This window comes from Bos indicus x Bos taurus, chromosome 2 (genome assembly GCF_003369695.1).
Source record: "Bos indicus x Bos taurus breed Angus x Brahman F1 hybrid chromosome 2, Bos_hybrid_MaternalHap_v2.0, whole genome shotgun sequence".
NCBI classification, from domain to species: domain Eukaryota; kingdom Metazoa; phylum Chordata; class Mammalia; order Artiodactyla; family Bovidae; genus Bos; species Bos indicus x Bos taurus.
In genome coordinates, this window is record NC_040077.1 from 36429614 (window position 1) to 36450294 (window position 20681).

A 20681-nucleotide genomic window follows, 5' to 3' on the forward strand; every position below is an offset into this window, starting at 1 on the left:
TTTCAACTGAGATACCTGTGATGGTGACATGAGAGTCCTTGATTATTTAAAAGTGCTTTTTATTATTGTGTGAGATCTAAAAATCTCTTGATTATTTCACTAAATTTTCTCTTAAGCACATTCATAACACCAGCACTTAAAAGTACCCTTTATTAGGAGTTCCCCAGCAGTCCAGTGACTAAGACTCTGTGCTCCCAATGCAGGAGACAGAGGTTCAATCCCTCTGCCAATCCCATGGCCAAAAAACAAATTAAAATGCTTTTTACCTGAAAAACACAATTCTGACAACCCACCAATATAACATTTTGGAACAATATCAAATTGCTTTAGGGTGCTTTAATTGAAATCATATTCACTTATTACAGAAGGAATAAATGTAAGCATAGGAGTTTTAAATCCTAAGACATGCCAGTACTACTCAATACATATTTATTGTTTTTCTTAGGAATAAATGTAGGCATAGCAGTTTTAAATCCTATGAAGTGCCATGGAACGCTCAATACATATTTATCATTTTTCTTACTTGCTAAATGGTGTTGAACATTGGCTCTTTGAAGACAAGACATTTCCAACATGCCAATATGGTTTCACTCCAAGGAAATGGAATAATAGGAATTTTGCCGGTCTTATAATATTTTTAAGTGGTGTTTTCTCCCACAACTATTTTCTATCTCTCTGTAAAAAGCCATATTGGGTATACTTAGACAAAAACACAGATTTCAAGAAACAGATTATATGGGAGGCTCAGAGCCAAGACGTGTTCTGTACTCCCGTTGGTTTGTATGAACCACATCATTAGATTTCATTGTCCAGCTTTGATATTTATGTTCAGCAGTTAAGCAACCACATTCACTACAGAGGTATGGCTTTTACTTGTTGACTGACTTCCTCTGCAGTCACTTAAACGAAGTTAATTGTATTTGCTGTTTTTCTTTAGTATATGAAGCAAAACGAAATTGAAAACACCCAGCAACTTTGAGGCCTGATTTTTGATTACTTATTTTGAAGTCTGTTAACTATTTGTTCAAAGCAAAGTAGCCATTTAGGGATTTTAAATTGTTAGATACAAATTTGCTTATAAAGTTGATTTTATATCTAAATAAAAATCTTTATCCCAGTTAAAAATTTATAAATTCTGTTTGTCTTATGTGAATTTTTAAATTTCTTATACATTTTTGATAATGTCATCATTTATTTGATAAATCTTCTATATTTGCTTCCACTATGGAAATACCCATTTTATTGATAAATCAGAAAATTAGCAAAAATATTACCATTAATTTTTTTGCCTAGGGTAGTGTTTAGAACAGTAGGTGGTTTGTAACAGTAGGTAAACATGGATTCAGTGTTTGCTATATATGAAGAAGGAAAAGAATACAAGAATATTTACATTTGGATTTATCAAGTCTTCACATATTGTAGGACTATACCAAGTCCTATCTTAAACCTATATTTATGGGTATAGAAAATAATTGACTTGTTATTTTTTGGACTGCTAAGAGCTATATTTAGAAATAGTCCCAGTGCTCTATGCTAATTTACTTGATGTTACTTTTTATTATACTTATTTGGGGTACTGTTATCATTTATATAGGAAAATAACTGTGAGAGCCTAAAATTTTTCTTATTTTGCAACATTTACTCTTTTTTACATTTACCTTTGATTTAGCTATTTTCTTTGTAATAGAACCAATAAGTATTTTCAGTCTTTCCTTTTTGTGATTTGTGTATAAGCTATGTTGCTGCTACTGCTACTGCTAAGTCACTTCAGCCGTGTCTGACTCTGTGCGACCCCATAGATGGCAGCCCACCAGGCACCTCCATCCCTGGGATTCTCCAGGCAAGAACACTGGAGTGGGTTGCCATTTCCTTCTCCAATGCATGAAAGTGAAAAGTGAAAGTGAAGTCGCTCAGTCGTGTCCAACTCTTAGTGACCCCATGGACTGCAGCCCACCAGGCTCCTCCGTCCATGGGATTTTCCAGGCAAGAGTACTGGAGTGGGTCACCATAAGCTATGTTAGTAGCCATTAAAAGAATGAAAGACCCAAATTACATCTCAGTGGCACCCCACTCCAGTACTAGTTTTGGACTAAAGCATTGAGTATTTTAAAGGTCAGTCTTATTTTTTTCTTTTCTTTTAAAAGTTCTTTCTTAATTACACAAATGCACAGTCACTATATAGAAAAACATATGCAAATATTTTAAAAATAAAAGAAAATTACCCTAAATTGTACCATCCTGACTGAACACACACAAGGACATGTAATGACTGTAACATTTTGCTAAGTATCCTTCTAGACTTCCAAACCCCTAGGCAGATATATTTTAGCAAATGTTTGATACATACATATGTCTATGTGCTAACTCACTTCAGTCATGTCCAACTCTTTGTGACCCTATGGACTGTAGCCTGCCAGGCTTCTCTGTCCATGGGATTCTCTAGGCTGGAGTGGGTTGCCATTTTCTACTCCAGGTCATTTTCCTGACCCAGGAATCAAACCTGCATCTCTTATATCTCTTGCATCGGCAGGCAAATCCTTTACCACTAGCACCACCTGGGAAGCCCATGTTGCGACCCCACAGACTGCAGCAGGCCAGGCTTCCCTGTCTTTCACCATCTCCCGGAGCATGCTCAAACTCATGTCCATTGAGTTGGTGATGCCACCCAACCATCCATTCTCTGTCGCCTCCTTCTCCTCCTGCCTTCAGTCTTTGCCAGCATCAGGGTCTTTTCCAATGAGTCAACTCTTTGTATCAGGTGGCTAAAATATTGGAGCTTCAGCTTCAGCATCAGTCCTTCTAATGAATATTCAGGGTTTATTTCTTTTAGGATAGACTGATTTGATCTCCTTGCTGTCCGCTCAGCCTTCTTTATGGTCCTGTTCTCACATCATACTTGACTACTATAATATACATTTCATATGTGTGTATGTATATATGTATACATATAGAGGGATTATATTAAGCAAACTGTTCCATAATCTGTATTTCCCTTAAAAACATCTTTCCATAGCAGTAAATATAGAATGTATACTTCCTAATAACTGCACGATACTTCTCTATATGGACATGCCTTTGTTGTTCAGTTGCTCAGTCGTGTCTCTTTGTGACCCCACGGACTGCAGCACGCCAGACTTCCCTGTCCTTCACTATCTCCTGGAGCTTGCTAAAACTCATATCCATTGAGTCAGTGATCCCATCCAACCATCTCATCCTCTGGCGTTCCCTTCTCCTGCCTTCAGTCTTTCCCAGCATCAGGGTCTTTTCCAGTGAGTCAGCTCTTCACATCAGGTGGCCTAAGTGATTGGAGCTTCAGCTTCAGCATCAGTCCTTCTAATGAACATTCAGGATTTATTTCCTTTAAAATTGACTAGTTTGATCTTGCTGTCCAGCGGTCTCTCAAGTCTTCTCCAACACCACAGTTCCAAAGTATCAATTCTTCAGATATGCCATAATTGATTTAATTCTCTAACATTGGTTATTAAATTATTTCCAATCTTCTAATGTCGTAAATGTGATGAATATTAATGACTGTGCCTATTTGAGCAAAACCAGTGATTGTCTTAGCATAAATTGTTCAGGATTGCTGGGTCAAAGATGTGTACTTTTATGTAGGGCTTTCCATACATCTTGCAAAATTGTATCCAAAAAGGTTTTTAACTAATTTTTCTCCAACTATCCACCTATGAGTTTCTATTTTTCTCCATTCTAAGTCAGCACTGTTTAATCTACACTTCTGAAACTGCTTAATTTTCACTCCTTTACTAGTGAAATTGCATATTCACATTTATTGTGGTATATTTCCCTTTGTGAGGGTGAATTTTTTTAATTACAGTCAATGTACAATATTAAGCAAGTTTTTATTCCATTTTAGTTACTATATTAGTTATATCCAATGTTGTACAATATGTCCTTGTAGCTTATTTTATACATAATAGTACCTCTTAATCCCTACCACTATATTGCCCATGACCCTTTCCCTCTCCCTTCTGTCAACCACTAGCTTTGTTCTCTATATTTGTGTCTATTGCCTTTTAAACAGTCTGAGACAATGTTTTTCCCCTTTTTTATTCATAATAGAGCTAGTCTGCCTAGTTTGTGATTTTCTTCTTTGACATAATATGGTATGTTTGGGGAGAGATTTTAAGTCCTATAATTTTTTCTTATAGTTACATTTATTTTTTAAGCTTCTTTTAAAAGATGTAAAAGTAATCATCTGATACAAATTTTTCTTACCACGTCATGAGCTAAAAGCACTGTCTTATCTCGTTATCTGTTAATTACCAAAAAAATTACGGATTTTTAGAGTCATCATAAATAGCCTAGTAAGTTTCCTATAATTCTCAGTGGCAGCATCAGTGTCACCTGGGAACTGGTTTGGAATGTAAATTCTCAGGCTCCATGTTACTCCAACTGGATCAGAAACTCTGGTGTAGGACCTATCACTTTTAACAAGCCCTCTGTAGGTGATTCTGAAAATGAGTGTTAGTTGCTCAGTCATGTTCGACTCTTTGCCTTTCCATGGATTGCAGCCCGCCCTGCTCCTCTGTGCATGGAATTCTCCAAGTAAGAATACTGGAGTGGGTTGCCATTCCCTTCTCCAGGGGATCTTCCTGACCCAAGGATCAAACCCACGTCTCTTGCCTTGCACACAGATTCTTTACCAGGGAAGCCGCGTAGGTGATTCTAGTGCACACTATATTTGTGCTTCTCTGATAGTTTAGTTGGTAAAGAACCTGCCTGCAATGTGGGAGACCCCGGTTTGATCCCTGGGTTGGGAAGATCCCTTGGAGAAGGGAAAGGCTACGCACTCCAGTATTCTGACCTGAGTCCATGGGGTCCCAAAGAGTTGGATGCCACTGAGTTACTTTCACTTTCACAGTTGGAGAGCCACTGATCCAAGACAACATTCTGAAGTTCTCAGGAGTCTTTTTTCAAGTCAGGATAATTTGGGAATAATTTAATAGTAGAAAAGACTTCCTTATCTCTCTATGTAGTATTTGAATTAGTTGTAGTACCCAAAAGTTCCATGATAACTTAAAAAATGTATAGGATCAATGACTTCTCCTTGGAAAATCAAGAAAATTTAAACTTGTAAAATTACTGAGACTGGAAAGTCATGTTTCTTAGGAACATTTTGATGCTAATTGCTCACTTAGCTGAGTATAGCTGAAAGGATGTATATTCCCCAGGAGTTAGATGTACCTTCCCCACCAGATTCTGGTTGCTATAAGCTTTGATGTCATTATTTTCACTTACAAAAAGTCATACAATATCATGAGAGAAACTAACTCCATTAGTGTTTTCTCCTAAGTAGTATCCAATTAAAACAGTGAAAAGAGTTTTTAATTTGCAAGAGCATCTTTCTTGGGTTAAGAAGTAAGTTTAAATATATCTGGGAAAAAGTGAAGTGCTCATATTTTATAGTGTATGTAGAATGTAGATTAAAAGGATAAAAAAATATTTGTGAGACATGAGGTGTGTGTGTGTGTGTGTGTGTGTGACTGCTGCTCTTGAACCAGGTGAGTGTCTCCCAGGAAAAATTAGCTATCCACTGAGAACAAGAAATAAGGACCTCCTTTATCACTTTCCCTAAGCAGGAGTTTTCTAAGGATGACCACAGAGGAAAATACAGGAAGGGGTAGGCTTCAGGCAGCAGGCACATAGTGGTCAGTTAAGTGAGGCAGGTCAGTAACTGCTTGTTACTTGAACTTCGTTAGGTCTTGGGACTGTTCTGGCAAGTTGCCCTGGGACTTTTCAGCTCTCCTCATCATCAGAGCTGCTGCTCCCTATAAATGTGAATTGAGGGCAGGAGGGGCCATGAAAACTAGAGAAAGGGATAGTAACAAGTTGGGAGTTGCAGGAAGTATGTTTTCCTGCTTAAGCCTTTCTATGATTTTCCGTTTCCATGTTGTTTATGAGATTACTAACCCTAGGTGAATGAAATAAAAGGTATGATTCAGTTTATCATATTATCATTTTACTTTTCTCATGAGTCTGTTCTTTTCAGGAATGCATGACATTTCCAAGCTAATTTTTTTTTTTTAAAAAAGGGTGTAAAAGTATATGCAGGACATGTTAGATGGCTCAGTGGTAAAGAATCCACCTGCAATGCAGGAGACAGATGTGGGTTCAATCCTTGGTTTGAGAATATCCCCTGGAAAAGGAAATGGCAACTCACTCCAGTATTCTTGCCTCAAAAATTCTACGGACAGAGAAGTCTGGTAGGCTAGTCCATGGGGTTGCAAAAGGTTGGACATGATTTAGCGACCAAACGACAATAACAAAAGTATATGCAGTATAGTAACGTAAAATCTGTATATGCTTCATGTGATTTTCATTGATTTGGAGAACATGCTGACTTCCTCTCCCTAAAATAATTTCAGGAGCAGACATGATAAGCATACATAATGAAGAAGAAAATGCTTTTATACTGGATACTTTGAAAAAGCAATGGAAAGACCCAGCTGATATCTTATTAGGCATGTTTTTTGACACAGATGGTAAGTGGTATTTACAGTTATGTTCTTTCTTAATGTTAGTAGTAACTTTTAGATGCTTCATTTCTCTAGTTCAAGTTGGTGTTTCCTGCAGCTTCCAGGTACCGTTTTTTCAGTATGCGCTCATGTACCACAGCTTTTCACTGAACAGCTCAATGTGTGTCCCATATGAGAGCTAAAGTTGATTCTTTCATCTGGATTAAAATATGATTCTAGACTCAATATTTCTGTAATATGGTAGAGTAATATTGGTAGTAGTATCAACAATGGGATAGAAAACTATCAAGGTAGTATTGTAGAAATGTACCTATTGTCACTATTGAAAATAAAAAGTACATCTGTAACGTTTCAAAATCAAATGCAATTACTAAGGTTATGCAAATGAAAATCACATGAAGCATATACAGATTATACGTTACTATACTACATATACTTTTGTTATTGTCGTTTGGTCGCTAAGTCATGTCCAACCTTTTGCAACCCCATGGACTAGCCTACCAGACTTCTGTCCGTAGAATTTTTGAGGTAATATTTTACCTATTGATTATTTCTCCATGAAAATTATATGTTTAATAAAAAATGGGATCTTCTTCCGAACCTTCTTGAACTAGTATCTCTTGCCTGTGTATAGGATATGTTCTTCCAGTTTAAGTCCTACAATCAGAAGTTTAGATCAAACATACCTTAGTAACTTCCCACCTTTAAATCTAGACCCAAGAAATCCCTGGTGGTCCAGTGGTTAGGACTCCACGCTTTCAATGCTGAGGGCCTGGGTTCAATCCCCTGGTCAGGGAATGGAGATCCCACAAGCCATAATCAAAAAATAAAAATAGATTTACTCTTTTAACACATTTTATACGGTCATAATGTTAAAATATTCCTTAACTGACAGATGCCAGTTTCAAGTGGTTTGATAACTCAAATATGACATTTAATAAGTGGTCAGACCAAGAAGATGACGAGGAGCTAGTTGACACCTGTGCCTTTTTGCACACCAAGACAGGTGATTGGAAAAAAGGAAACTGTGAAGTTTCTTCTGTGGAAGGAACCCTTTGTAAAGCAGCTAGTAAGTATAACTGAAGGTCTTTTTCCATTCTAAGGGTGGGGAAAGCAGGGCTGGTTTTTAAATAACTTTGAGTTGTGTGCCTCAATAGAGCAAGTAAGATTTCAGAAGATGATTAGGTTGGTTTGCGCCCAAAACTCTAGGAAGGCAAATATGTAATCCTATTACATTAGAGGTAGGACCAGATCATGTGAATCAGGCATACTTTTATTCTGCTTATTCTTAGAGCTAGTAAGAAGTCAAAATTTTCTTATGCTGTTCAAAGGAATAATCATAGCTTCTCTGATGTGATTTGATTAAAAAGTGGAAGTGGTGAAGAATAAGTTAATTCCAAAATTCTATTTAGTTTACAAAGAATTTGATTCAGTACAAGGACATCCTTGATTAGGCAAAGAAAAATTATATCATAGTTTATAATTCTGGACTAAAATGTAAGTTTTCTTCTTATGCATCACAATGCTTTCTAATGAACAGAATTATCCTGTCCCACAATATTTTCATATTATTGTTAAACATTAGATGATTTGTTCTTTTACGTTTCTAAATAGAAATAACTGTTTTCTCACTAAAGGCATTTAAATTTCAAAATATGATTTTAGGATGCTTGAAGCAAGATAGAAACAGCCATTTCCCCACATTGCATCCTTAATATTCCCCCCTTCTACTCGAACTGCAAACCAAAACTATACATCTGCCTCTGATTCTTTCTTTTCTTTAAATCTGGAATCACATACAATTTTAACTTGCTTCAGCAGGGTTTTTGACTAAATCACTCACACTTTTATGGTCATAGCATTCAACTTTCAGTTGGGATTTTTTAAATGTTGGTTCTTTTCATATACTGTGCCTCAGCTCAGTTCAGTTCAGTTGCTCAGTTGTGTCCAACTCTTTGCGACCCCATGGACTACAGCATGCCAGGCCTTCCTGTCCATCACCAACTCCCGGAGTCCACCCAAACCCATGTCCGTTGAGTTGGTGATGCCATCCAACCATCTCATCCTCTGTTGTCCCCTTCTCCTCCCACCCTCAATCTTTCCCAGCATCAGGGTCTTTTCAAATGAGTCAGCTCTTCACATCAGGTGGCCAAAGTATTGGAGTTTCAGCTTCACCATCAGTCCTTCCAATGAACACCCAGGACTGATCTCCTTTAGGATGGATTCGTTGGATCTCCTTGCAGTCCAAAGGACTCTCAAGAGTCTTCTCCAACACCACAGTTCAAAACCATCAATTCTATGCTGAGCTTTCTTTATAGTCCAACTCTCGCACCCATACGTAACCACTGGGAAAACCATAGCCTTGACTAGACGGACCTTTGTTGACAAATTAATGTCTCTGCTTTTTAATATGCTGTCTAGGTTGGTCATAACTTTCCTTCCAAGGAGCAAGCATCTTTTAATTTCATGGCTGCAATCACCATCTGCAGTGATTTTGGAGCCCCCCAAAATAAAGTCAGCCACTGTTTCCCCATCTATTTGCCATGAAGTGATGGGACCAGATGCCATGATCTTAGTTTTCTGAATGTTGAGCTTTAAGCCAAATTTTTCACTCCTTTCACTTTCATCAAGTGGCTCTTTAGTTCTTCTTCACTTTCAGCCACATGGGTGGTGTCATCTGCATATCTGAGGTTATTGATACTTTTCCCAGCAATCTTGATTCCAGCTTGTGCTTCATCCAGCCCAGCATTTCCTTATATAAGCCAAAGCTTTAAATAAACTATAACTTCAAAACATCATAAATAGTGAGCAAATCTGTATGAGGTAAGGTCACAGCTGTATTCTTTACTTTTATTATGTTTCCACACTTTCCAACCCAAGTCATTTTGTTTCCCTCACTTCATCACATTGTGTTTTTCTTGAGTTTCCTTATTCTTTTTCCACTTTTTGAGCTAATGCATTTTTAGTCCTCTGCATTAAAAAAAAAAAAAAAAAACTAAGTTCAAAACAGATAATAGACATGACTAAACAATATAAAGAATATTAATTCTAAGCTAGTAAAAGGTTTGTTTTACATTGAGAGTACTTAAAATCAATCTTAGAATAAGGCATATTTAAATTAATGATGATTTCCTTTTGTATTCCAGTCCCATATGAAAAGAAATATTTATCAGGTACGTATGGTCTTTTGTTAAATTTTCCTCATATGTAAGACTACGTTACGATTCTAGCATATTAAAGTACTGTAGTATTAAAGACCTTTTTAAATATTAACTATATAACAATGTAAAGTAGAACTTTTATAAGAAGGTAGAAAGGTCTCTTAGCTTAATAATAAGACTTTTTAAATATATCTGCAAGTTATGTATATTTTTTAAAACAACAAACAACATCTCCTCATCGATGCTTCCCATTAAATTATCATCTGATCCAGCAATCCATTATGTCTGCAAAAGATGTGAAAGCATGGACTTGAACAGATATTTTAAAAACCATGTTTATAACAGAATTATTCTCAGCAGCCAGGAAGGTAGAACCAGATCAAGTGTTCATTGACAGATTTGGGTAAGCAAAACATGGTATAGAATACTATGCAGCCTTAAAAAGGCAACTCTACAACATGTATGAACCTGGAGGACACTAAGCTAAGTGAAATAAGGCCAGTCACAAAAGGACACTGTATAACTCTAATTATATTAAATACCCGGAAGTCAACTTCAGAGACAGAAGGTAGAATGGCAGTTGCCAGGGGCTAGGGAGAGTGGGGAAGGGGAGTTAATGCTTAGGTTTGCAAGATGAAGTTCTATGGATGTACGGTGGTGACACAGCACAACAATGTGAATGTGCTTAATGCTACCGAACTGCTCACTTAAAAATGGTTAAGACGGTAAACTTTGTTTTGCATATTTTACCACAAGTTTTTAAGAGTTTTAAAGAGGAGTGTAAGCATGTTATTTAGAAACATGAAGGCAAGTAACAGAAGTAGTTGCTTTGAGGAATGGTAATTAAGGGTAATAGTAATGGGGAGGAGTAGTATGGTATTTTTATTACATACCTTGTAGAAATACGAATTTTAAACTATGTACATATATAGTTTGGAGAACATAAAAGGATATACACCATTTGAAACACACAGTGAAACTTAGTGTGGATAATTTCTATTTCAGTCTTAAAAGTAGAGTGGAGACCTGGAAAGTCTACTTCAAATTTTGAAGTATGGCAGTTATTTAAGCTAAGAAATATAAATCTTGATAGTAATATACATTGTTTTCCTAACCAATTCTCAAAAATAGGTAAATATTTAAGTGATGAATCTATATTTATGCTCCCCCAAAAGCAATACTAGCACTTGTATATCCTGATTTCCCATATTTTGTCTTTTTCAGATAACCGCATTTTAATATCAGCTTTGGTGATTGCTAGCACAGTAATTCTGACAGTTCTGGGAGCAGTTGTTTGGTTCTTGTACAAAAGAAGTTTGGATTCTGGTTTCACCACAGTTTTTTCAGCTGCACACCAATCACCTTATAATGATGACTGTGTTTTAGTAGTTGCAGAGGAAAACGAATATGATATTCAATTTAACTAAGATTTTGGAAATATCAGACTAAGACAAATACCTTTCAGTGATTCCTCTGTAAGATTTCAATATAAAACCTGATAATGAAAATTAGTTTTTATGGTATACTACCTTATTCCAGTAACATTCATTACTCTTATGTAAAATCACTGATCATGACAAAATTTATCTTTAGGATCATTATAAAAACAAAAGGAGTAACAACCTTGGATATAATTTAATGGTTTTAACCACCTCCCAAGTGCATCTTTCACTTGAATTAAGGAAAGCAGGTAAAAATAAAAATCCAGTCTACTTGTCTTACCTCCTCTATCTTCCTCCCACTGAGTTGAACCTTAGTTGAAAAAAAATTCTACTTACCACTAGTTTTAGCAATCACTGTATCTTTAGCAATTTCTTTTGTCTTGCTTCTTTACCAATAAGATATAGAGAATACACCTAACCTTAAAAGATTCTCATTTAGATTATCACTTATGCTGGTTACTCTGATAATTCCTCTAATACATCTATCTCCCTTTAGGATTTAAATGTATTAGATGCAGAAAACTTTACAGGTTTTAACACCCCATATGCCATATAATTCTATAATTTTAATACTTCTTAGAATACTGTTTTGGACCACAGCATTAACACTATTTAGCACTGATCATAAATTGTCAGGATCTCAGTAAGATTTTGTGAAGCAAAAAAAATTACAGCCATACCATACCAGGAAGGTGTGGAGGAGGCTGACATATGGGTAATGTATAGAGCCCTTTAAGGATTTTTCTACTGCTGCCGTATCCTGCCATATCTGTTCTTATGTATCTCATGCTCCCCAAGCCTCAGTGAAGTATTTCAATGACATGAAAACTGTGTAAGCAATAACTACAGAGAAGAACTACATACTACTGTAGTGATGATGTTCAAGTTTCTGGTACGTTTATTGTACATTTTAAGACAGAATCATTTGGTGGTAAAAAATGAAAATGCAGTAAAGCTGAAGCAAGAATGCTTTCTTTAGCAACTTTTATAACAACATTATTAGAAAAGATAAGGCATGTACTTAACAAAATTGTATTTACTATATGAAGAAACTTGAAAGTGCAAGGAAAGTAAATCTCTCCCTAATGCATATCCCATCAGTCATTTTATGGGAATACTTTTCATATGTAGAGATACTCCTCAAGCTTAACCAGTGGCAACAAAGTCATAGCTTGTGACACCGAATCCACTGGCCACCATGAAGCAGAATCATTCCTCATCACAATTAATGGCGTTTTTTTTTTTTTAACAAGACGTGAATAACTACCAAGTGATGATAATGCATGTGACTGTCGTACTAAAGAACTAGGTGTTACTACACAATTATGTTTTGTAAGATTGAGATTTTGTGTTATTGACTGAAATGTCTATTTTATTAAGAGTATTAACAGGGCTATTAATCGTGAACATTAGACAGGAATTCCTTCCTTCTTTTCTAACTAAAACTCTACCAATCCTTTAAGAATTAAGACCAACTTTCTGTTCTTAAAACTTTCTATCACAAATCTTTACAATATATATTTTAGTAGCCACTGGCTACATGTGGCAATTTAAAGTTCACTTCCTCAATTAACACTAGCCATATTTCAAACGCTCAGATCACATGCAGTTAGTAGCTACCATACTAGGCAATATTTCCATTATGATAGAAGGTTTCACTGGAAAATGATGTTCCAGTCTCCCATTCCATTTCTAAATAACTAATAATTTCTTCAGTTCATTTCAGTAACTTATACCCAATGACAGCTCTACCAAAATGGTTGTTCTAAGTGACTTGATTTTTCATGTTTGAATTCAAACAAGTCCTTAAAAGGCCCTAGTAATGCAGTGCTAAATCTTAATTCTCTTTATATATTTGAACATCTGTAACAGGCCTTTGTGTCTATTCATTGTTCAACAGATAACTGGATAATTCAAGTCTATTTATTTTTAATATTAGTAATAACATAAGCATGCCTGTTTACACTCAGAATGTATAAACTGCTTTTCTTCAAACGTCTTGATTCTATCTAATAATGACAATGTAATTCTTAGCTTTGGTAGCTGTTGTCACCATCATTTCTTTTAGTTACCATTTACTTTTAACATTTTATTAGAAATTTGTATTCTTAAATTCTTAGGAATTTGAGTATTGTATGGTCTCTATTTTGTTCAGAATCTAAAAAATGATAACCAATGAAAGATTTTTCTTATTTCCTCTAATTCACATTTACAGGTAATTAGAAGCTTATATAATATTGAAGTACTAAGTAGTACTAACAAACTATATGAATACTATAAAGCTCAAGTCACTGGGGTCGCACAGAGTAGGACACGACTGTAGCAACTTATCAGCAGCAAGTCACTGTGTATCTGTCATTTAGCAGTTAATTTAGCAGAACTATAAATAAACTGTATGCATATCAATGGAATGTATTCTACCATTTACTTAAAATTTTTAAATAAAAAATTTTGTAGGTTAAGAAGACATTACATTTTTACACTGAGTTCTATTAAAAGCATAAATGTTTTGAATTCAAAGCAAAGACCTGTAGTAAAGATACTGATACCGGCATCCTTAAATTTCGCATATCTGCTTTAAGGAAGATAATACAAAGATAACAGGCAGAAGTTGAGCAAATGTTTAGAAACAGTTATTTTCATATAAAATGGAATTTGAAACTGTAAGATTTTTGGCTATAACATCTGAAGCCTTCTTTGAGTACCAGTTTAAAAGGAAACATTTCAAACTATAAAGTAAATCAGTATGCACTTTATTTCAAGCCAAAGTTTTACATTAAGACCAACAGTCTGACTGAAAGTGAGCAAACTGTTGATTCACATTTGGAAATTACATAGTTTCTACTTAGATTCTGAAAAAGTAGTCTGACATAGACTTTATTTAACCTGAAACCACCTGAAGGCATTTTAAAGTGTATCCTAAGGGTGCTGATGAAGAAAATATACAGTGTTATGGATGTATACACAACTCAGGACCACAGTGTAAATCTAGTCATGGTGAATAGGTAATGTTCATCTCTTCTCTAAAGGTAGTGAAAAATAATCAAATAAAGGTTTAGAATTATCAAGGAACAGTTAAAAACAACCAGGATCCAAACAGGTTATTTATATCATATTTATCTATAAAGAAGTGACAACACTAAAAAACCCATTGAAAACCAGTGTTTTAAACTCTGAATGTGGGCCTTAAAAGTATCTCATTAACTCGAGATTGCAATAATTTTTTTTAAAACAAACAGCATTTGGCTAGCAATTCTGATATAATTTACAGCTGCAATATTCCTAAGAGGAATATCTACATACTACATACTATGGTCTATCAAATATAATCTGCATTTTCCGAATCAATACAAAAATTTATCCATCATTTGTACACTTTATTTTTATATACTTTTTTACAAAATTAGATTTTACTGCTAAGTGAATTTAGAATTCAAATTAAATTTGGAAACCTAATATAATGCTCTTAACTTTCTCCCTATTTTTTTTTTAAACACTGGAAGCAAATGATTATAAAACTGAGACTGCAACTTAAGGCATTTTAAAAATAAAAATAATTAGGTGCCATCTGGCAATTTATTTTGAAAGCCTATTTTGTCCCACTTTTACCACTAACAGACCAAAACACCAACCTTTCTTCATAAATATAACTACAGTAATCAGAACACAAAAAAGGGCTGTCAACATTGCTTATTTAAAACAAGGGTAACACTTTCCCCACTCATTAAAAGAAAAATACTTTTAATTACCAGTTTATAAACATTAGATTCACTGGCCATATTAAAGGTCCAGCAGAATTTTAATTTAGTAACACTTGAGAATGAACATATATATACATGCATAAAGTGTATATATGAACTATATATATATATTCATTCTATAGAGATAATATATTCAACAGACATTTCCCCACAAAATTCACTCATACGTAATTGCCAGTTTTAATAACGCTTGTTCACAGATTATCCATTTGTCTTATATGCAGTTAGGCAATATCAAATGTTCTGTTATGGTCTCCATCCTCTTCAGAATCATCTTCTGAAGCTGTTGAAAGAAAACAGGATGATCAAGAATGACTTTAAGGGGGATGAGAATGGAAGTGTAAGTATGAAGCCAGAACAGCAATGATTTATAGAACAAAAATCCCAATTTATTATATACTGTTTGGTCAAAATGATAAATTATGATGACTGCATTAGGGTAGTTTGTAGGTGATACCTAGCCACAATGCCCCCACCCCTACAACTTTTTGTTATGTTAGTTTTTATTAAAATGAAAATGTTTTAAAATGTGGTTCAAGAACATCTAAAAAGTTCCTGAGATCAGTTTGTGTCCACAATAGCTAATGATAAATACACTAGACAAACAGTAAACTTGAGGCAAGTGCTCTCACACACCTGAGGAGAATCTGGCTTATTACCGCTGCATGTTTGATGTATCCGATGAGAATGAAAAAAAAAATGTACATAGAAATAGAATAATAGGTTATGGGTATTCTTGCAATTTACATCAGAGCTACGTCTATACAATGCCAAGAAAAAGTTCTATTTAGTCAAAAAAGCTTTATATAGATACAGCCTAAATTAAAATAATTGGATTTAGTAAAAACCTTTTGTTGAGAGGATTTCTATGCCTCCATGTTGTCAAAGACTCATCACTCTTGCAACAGTTCTGACCTCAATTTATTTTAGAGTCATTAGTAGCTCAAGAGTTTAATAGAAAACATTCTTGAATGTCTTAGGACATAGTAAACTGCATGTGAAGGAAAATGGAAACTCACTAAAAATCTAACCAGCATTTCCCCTATTATCAAGAGCAGAAAAGATAAATGCATACTCTTCTTATATTTAATACTGGACAATTTAAGAGCACCCAGCAAATGCAATCAACAAGAAAAAAATCATGCAACATGTACAGATGAAACTTAAGTCTCCATATATTTACCTTGCAGAAATTTTAAATAAATGATACCAAGCATATACTTAATTAGCTCATGAGGAGTAAAATCCTACACTTAAGTTTTATATATATCATGGAGAAATGTCAAACTAAAAAATAAAATAGTTTTTCAGAGAATTTCTGTTTTCTACTGGATTAACTCTACAGAAGAAAATTCAGTCAAAACCAGTTTTCAGAATATATTAGTACTCTGGTATTTAGGAGTCAACTAGTAATACCCACAACATCTTTCACCCTGAGTTTGGATATACATATTTCAACTCCATCTTTTCCCTCTCATTCACGTGCTTAAAAAACTAAATTCTAAATAAGAACATTAGTAAAAAAATTAACAGCAATCTGAGTAAATGTACACTGCAGCAGATTACTCTCATCACATTTGACAAAATATAAATTATAACTTACAAAAAAGAGATCTTTGTATTAGCCAACACGATGGACCTGGACTAAGAAGGTATGAAGGAAAAAAAGATTTACACTCAATGACGTCCCACTTTATTATACCATTTTGACTCCTTTACATACCACTTCCACACGTACTAACCAAAATTGTGAAACTGTATTACCTAACTGCAGCTCTAAATTCTTTTAAAACTTAAAATTGTACAAACTCAATGACAAAAACCCATGCCTAAGAATATTCAAGGAATTAAAAAAGGAGGATTAGGTCCTTCTGAAACCTTACTTCAAAGGATGCTAAATTTTCTCTAAAGGTAAAACATTACACAGACTACATATAATAGTCCAAGTATTTTAAAGGTGAGTATAGAAGATAATCAACTGGATGACACTTCAAAGAGTGTACTGGAATCTGATCATGGGGAGTGCCGATTGCTTTGGATAAAAAAAGCACATTAGCTAAGTAGGGTAATCTTGGATTCCCAAGAACTGTTCCAGAGCCACCAATATCTGTGCCCACCTGGTATGAAGCACCCTGGAGACTGTAGGACTTTGAGAAGAGGGCAAGCTGTGCAGATGCCTGTAAAGATTTGGGCATTAAGTGCCTTCACAAAGGAGCCCAGGCAGAAGTCCTAAAGCTGGAACGTGATCTTAAGAGATTGGAGCTGCTGGCGTAGCTGGCTGCCTATTAAAGGTCCATGAGGACCTGAACAAGGAGCAAAAAAACAAAACAAAAAAAAAACAACAAAAAAAAAACTATGGCTTCTGTTAGGGACTCAGAATTTGGACTCTTTCACTCCTATTTTCCTGGAACTGTATATATAAACCCAGGGAACACCTTTTATGATCCAACAAAGCTAAATAACAAAATTTCATATGCAAAATAAAAAATCTAGCCAATTAAGAAATGTGTTTTGATTAGTAAACATGTCTTTTTTAAAAAAGTGTTAACATTAGAAGTGTTAAAATTAAGGTGATTAAATATGTATTTTTATTTTATATAAAAGCAAAATACTGATGGTTAAAATAATATCCTCTATACATTAAAATTAATGCAATTTAAAAATATGCTATTAAAATAATGTCAGTTGCCCAACCAATCTTTCCCAATTCAATTATTCTGGTATTATTAAGCCTATAAATGAAGCTCTAATTTGGTAGAGTATATATACTTGGGTTTTGTTCTATGGGTTTAATTTGCAAAAGTAAATTCAACAAGTCTGGGGAGGGGAAATTCCACCTACTTTCGAGATCTTCCATATGTGCCTGAAGAGTTCTTGCAAGGTTAATAAACTAGAAACAATGCAGAAAGAAATACAGTAGTTTAAATGTAGCAAATGGATCTAGAGAGAATCAGTATAAGAGATTCATTTCTACTTAAAAGTCAAATATAATTTTAAGCCTTTAAATAGGGGGGTCTTTCATCCCCCACATCAAAAATTACAAGCTTTTAATGATATGACTTTTAAAAACACCTTATATATCATTATCAGTTATGTAGAAATCATGTATTAATCATATAGAAACTGGGAGCAGATAACAATAATCTTATAATGAATACCACTGTGTTCTTGTATAAATATAACACTTCCAAAAACTATGGAGAATATTAATCCTTTGCAATTTGGAACCAAATGATTGTTAGTGGTCAATTAAAAAATATAAATCGATTATTTTCCTGCCTAGAAATATGACATATGATTCTGTACTTTAAATGTATATACCTTTTACAAAGGCATGAATTCAACAGATATTAATTTATATGGTTCATTTATTCTGAAGAGACAAGTTGCCGCCTTTTTAGAAATCAAGAGATTTTTGCTCAAATTCTGAAAGCCTTTGAGAATTCCTTCTCTGTTCTCTGAATGATAAAAATTAACAATTGGCTAGTAGGAATGTTTACATGATTACAAAAAAGTTCTATCCATATACACTGAATTTGTTATTTGATAATTTTCAAAATATAAAAGAAACGTCATACCTCACCATAAACTCTACTAAATTTTTATCACCGAAGAGAACATTTGTATAAAAAAACTGTTTGAAGGATATATTTATGAAGACATTTCAAGAATCAGGTGTTCAGAATGCTATGGTAATGACATGTAGACTCTAGTCCCTGCTACATAGAATGGCAAGGCAGTAGAGTATAAATTTCCATAACAGTACCATTTAATTAAAAATACCTAACAAACAACTTTCTTACTGTTAAACTAAGGCAACAGTGTACAGAGTAAACACCAAATAGTCCAAATTGTAAGTAGTCTGAAATACAGATGCTTAAAAACTACTAGAGTGGTAATCTTTTACAGGATAGTAACGAATAAAATGAAGTTAATTTCCCATACTCTTTCAGTTTTTGGAGTTCAGTATCAGGTTTCTAAGTTATAACCCTGAGTCTTGTTAGAAAGAGCATTTTCCTTAGTACTTCCAAGTCCCTGTTTTTCACTGATATATATTCCAATTAACTTCAAGAGCTAGAAAATTACTTTTTTAAAAACAGCTTTATGAAAAAATTATGCTCCTTGATAAAGACAGTTTTTTCTATTAAAACTACAATACCTTTACTTTTAAAAAAGCTTATAATATAGGAACTTCCCAAAGGAAATAGTGTGTGAACATATAAAACAATCTGCCTTCCACTGCAAACAACTGTTGCATCATATCCTCCCTTTCCCCCTGCTCCAAGGTTACTTACTCGGACACGTGTGCTTGGTTCATTCGTATTTCCCATCATATCAGAAAAGCTTTGTTCGCACAAGTGCAATAACACAACTAGGTAGAGACCAGAGCTGATAAACTCATACTCAGCCTTCAAGAGGGAAGCAAATGAGAAAAAGAAGATATATGGAGAACGAAAAATTAATAGACAAGAGACTGACATTCATATACTGATAAACTAGAGGAAATGTATTCATATCCAGTTCTTAGAGATACAGCACCATCTATTAAATCAAGAAATACCCTCCATAATATCATAAATGTACTAATGCTGTAAGTGATACAAATAGGTGTATGAATATCCTCTTTAATTCAGTCTTCTGTTATGTAATGATTTATATATAAAAGTGGGACTTTTAACTCATTTGAGGGCAGAATGAATGATCTAGTTCTATAAAGCACCTAACAGATTTTATTACTACAAATGGCTATAAATGTTTACCTAAAAATTACCATTTCATGTATAGCTATGTATCAACATATGCAAATAAAACCTATTCATATGGGTCAAACACTTATTACATAATATAATTAACTTCAAGGCAACAGTAAATATAAAAATAAAGGTAACAGAGTAACTGTTCCTTGGATGATTCACATAGAAATTTTTAGTGGGTAAAAACTGTCCTTTGGTTCAAAATTATTGTTCTGAAGCTAACAATACAAGTCATGAATATAGTGTTATTAAAAATCTAAACTATCCTGTAATTTTTATACAGTAAACTAAATTGTACTATTTTTGGTAATTAACTCATCTGAAGTTAAGAGCTATACGTTCTTAGTTATCAACTTCAGCAACTACCTGTTCTCATATTCCACAGAGGATTCAAAAAATTTGAAACTGATTTAAAAACTGTCTTTACATCATCACTTCTTAATTTTTTACTTAATTAGGAAATTTATGTCCAGAATTTTTTTTAATTTTAATATTTATCACCTTGAAAAAAATGAAGCCACTGGATGAGGAGATAAACTGTATTAAACTAGTTATTTAAAATTATAGTTCTTAGGCCCCCAGAATCCAAGATTTACACAGAACAAAGAAGTTAAAAGTCAGGAAGCTTAATCAAGACCTGTCATTGTTTTGTACTAACATTTTCTCACTTATAAATTATTTAAGATTGTGGGCCATTCAATCCTTGGAGAAATGAAAACATTCCTGGTTGAAATGAAATGCAAAGAACCACCTTTCAGAGACATGATGGAGCACCTTCCTAGAGAAGGAAGGACAGCAGGAGAAAATCATCCTTTGAAATCTACTCTCATTTTGAGAAGATTAAAAAAAAAATTTATTTCCATCATTCTAGCTTTACTTACTCTTTCCCTTGTTCTTTAAAATACCAATGCTCAGCTATCCAGAGAGATTCCTTGGAGATTTAAGACAATTGGTGAAACTAGTATTCTCTTTGGACAGCTGGCTCATTAAAGAATAAAATAAACTAGTATGAGTAGCATCTGTGCTACATCAATTGCCCAGAGTTGCATTTTGAGTGATTCTTTAC

General features: G+C 34.2%; 2 protein-coding genes across 15 annotated transcripts in view; one reads left to right on the forward strand and one right to left on the reverse strand.

The window, feature by feature from the left end:
- Positions 1 to 13567, forward strand: part of LOC113903541 (CD302 antigen) — a 124446-nt gene extending 110879 nt beyond the window's left edge. Inside the window, exons 36-39 of one of the 2 annotated variants that reach the window (XM_027559875.1) lie at positions 6387 to 6503; positions 7393 to 7566; positions 9644 to 9670; positions 10883 to 13506. In XM_027559875.1, coding sequence (XP_027415676.1) covers positions 6387 to 6503; positions 7393 to 7566; positions 9644 to 9670; positions 10883 to 11085 — 521 coding nt within the window. In that variant the 3' untranslated portion in view covers positions 11086 to 13506. Of the gene's footprint in view, positions 1 to 6386; positions 6504 to 7392; positions 7567 to 9643; positions 9671 to 10882 lie in introns of both variants that reach the window. The other variant, XM_027559866.1, reaches the window with a different exon arrangement.
- Positions 13568 to 13837: 270 nt separating this feature from the next.
- MARCH7 (membrane associated ring-CH-type finger 7) overlaps positions 13838 to 20681 on the reverse strand; it is a 47796-nt gene continuing 40952 nt past the window's right edge. For 2 of the 13 annotated variants that reach the window (XR_003514183.1, XR_003514192.1), the window contains exons 8-11: positions 19157 to 19270; positions 17703 to 17751; positions 16979 to 17164; positions 13838 to 15144 (exon numbers count right to left, since the gene is read on the reverse strand). Coding sequence is in view for 6 of the 13 variants with exons in the window: in XM_027559894.1 (XP_027415695.1) it covers positions 18944 to 19270 (327 nt within the window). In the remaining 7 variants the exon portion in view is untranslated. Of the gene's footprint in view, positions 15145 to 15497; positions 19271 to 20681 lie in introns of those variants that run through there. The other 11 variants (XR_003514191.1, XM_027559927.1, XM_027559940.1 and 8 more) reach the window with 9 other exon arrangements.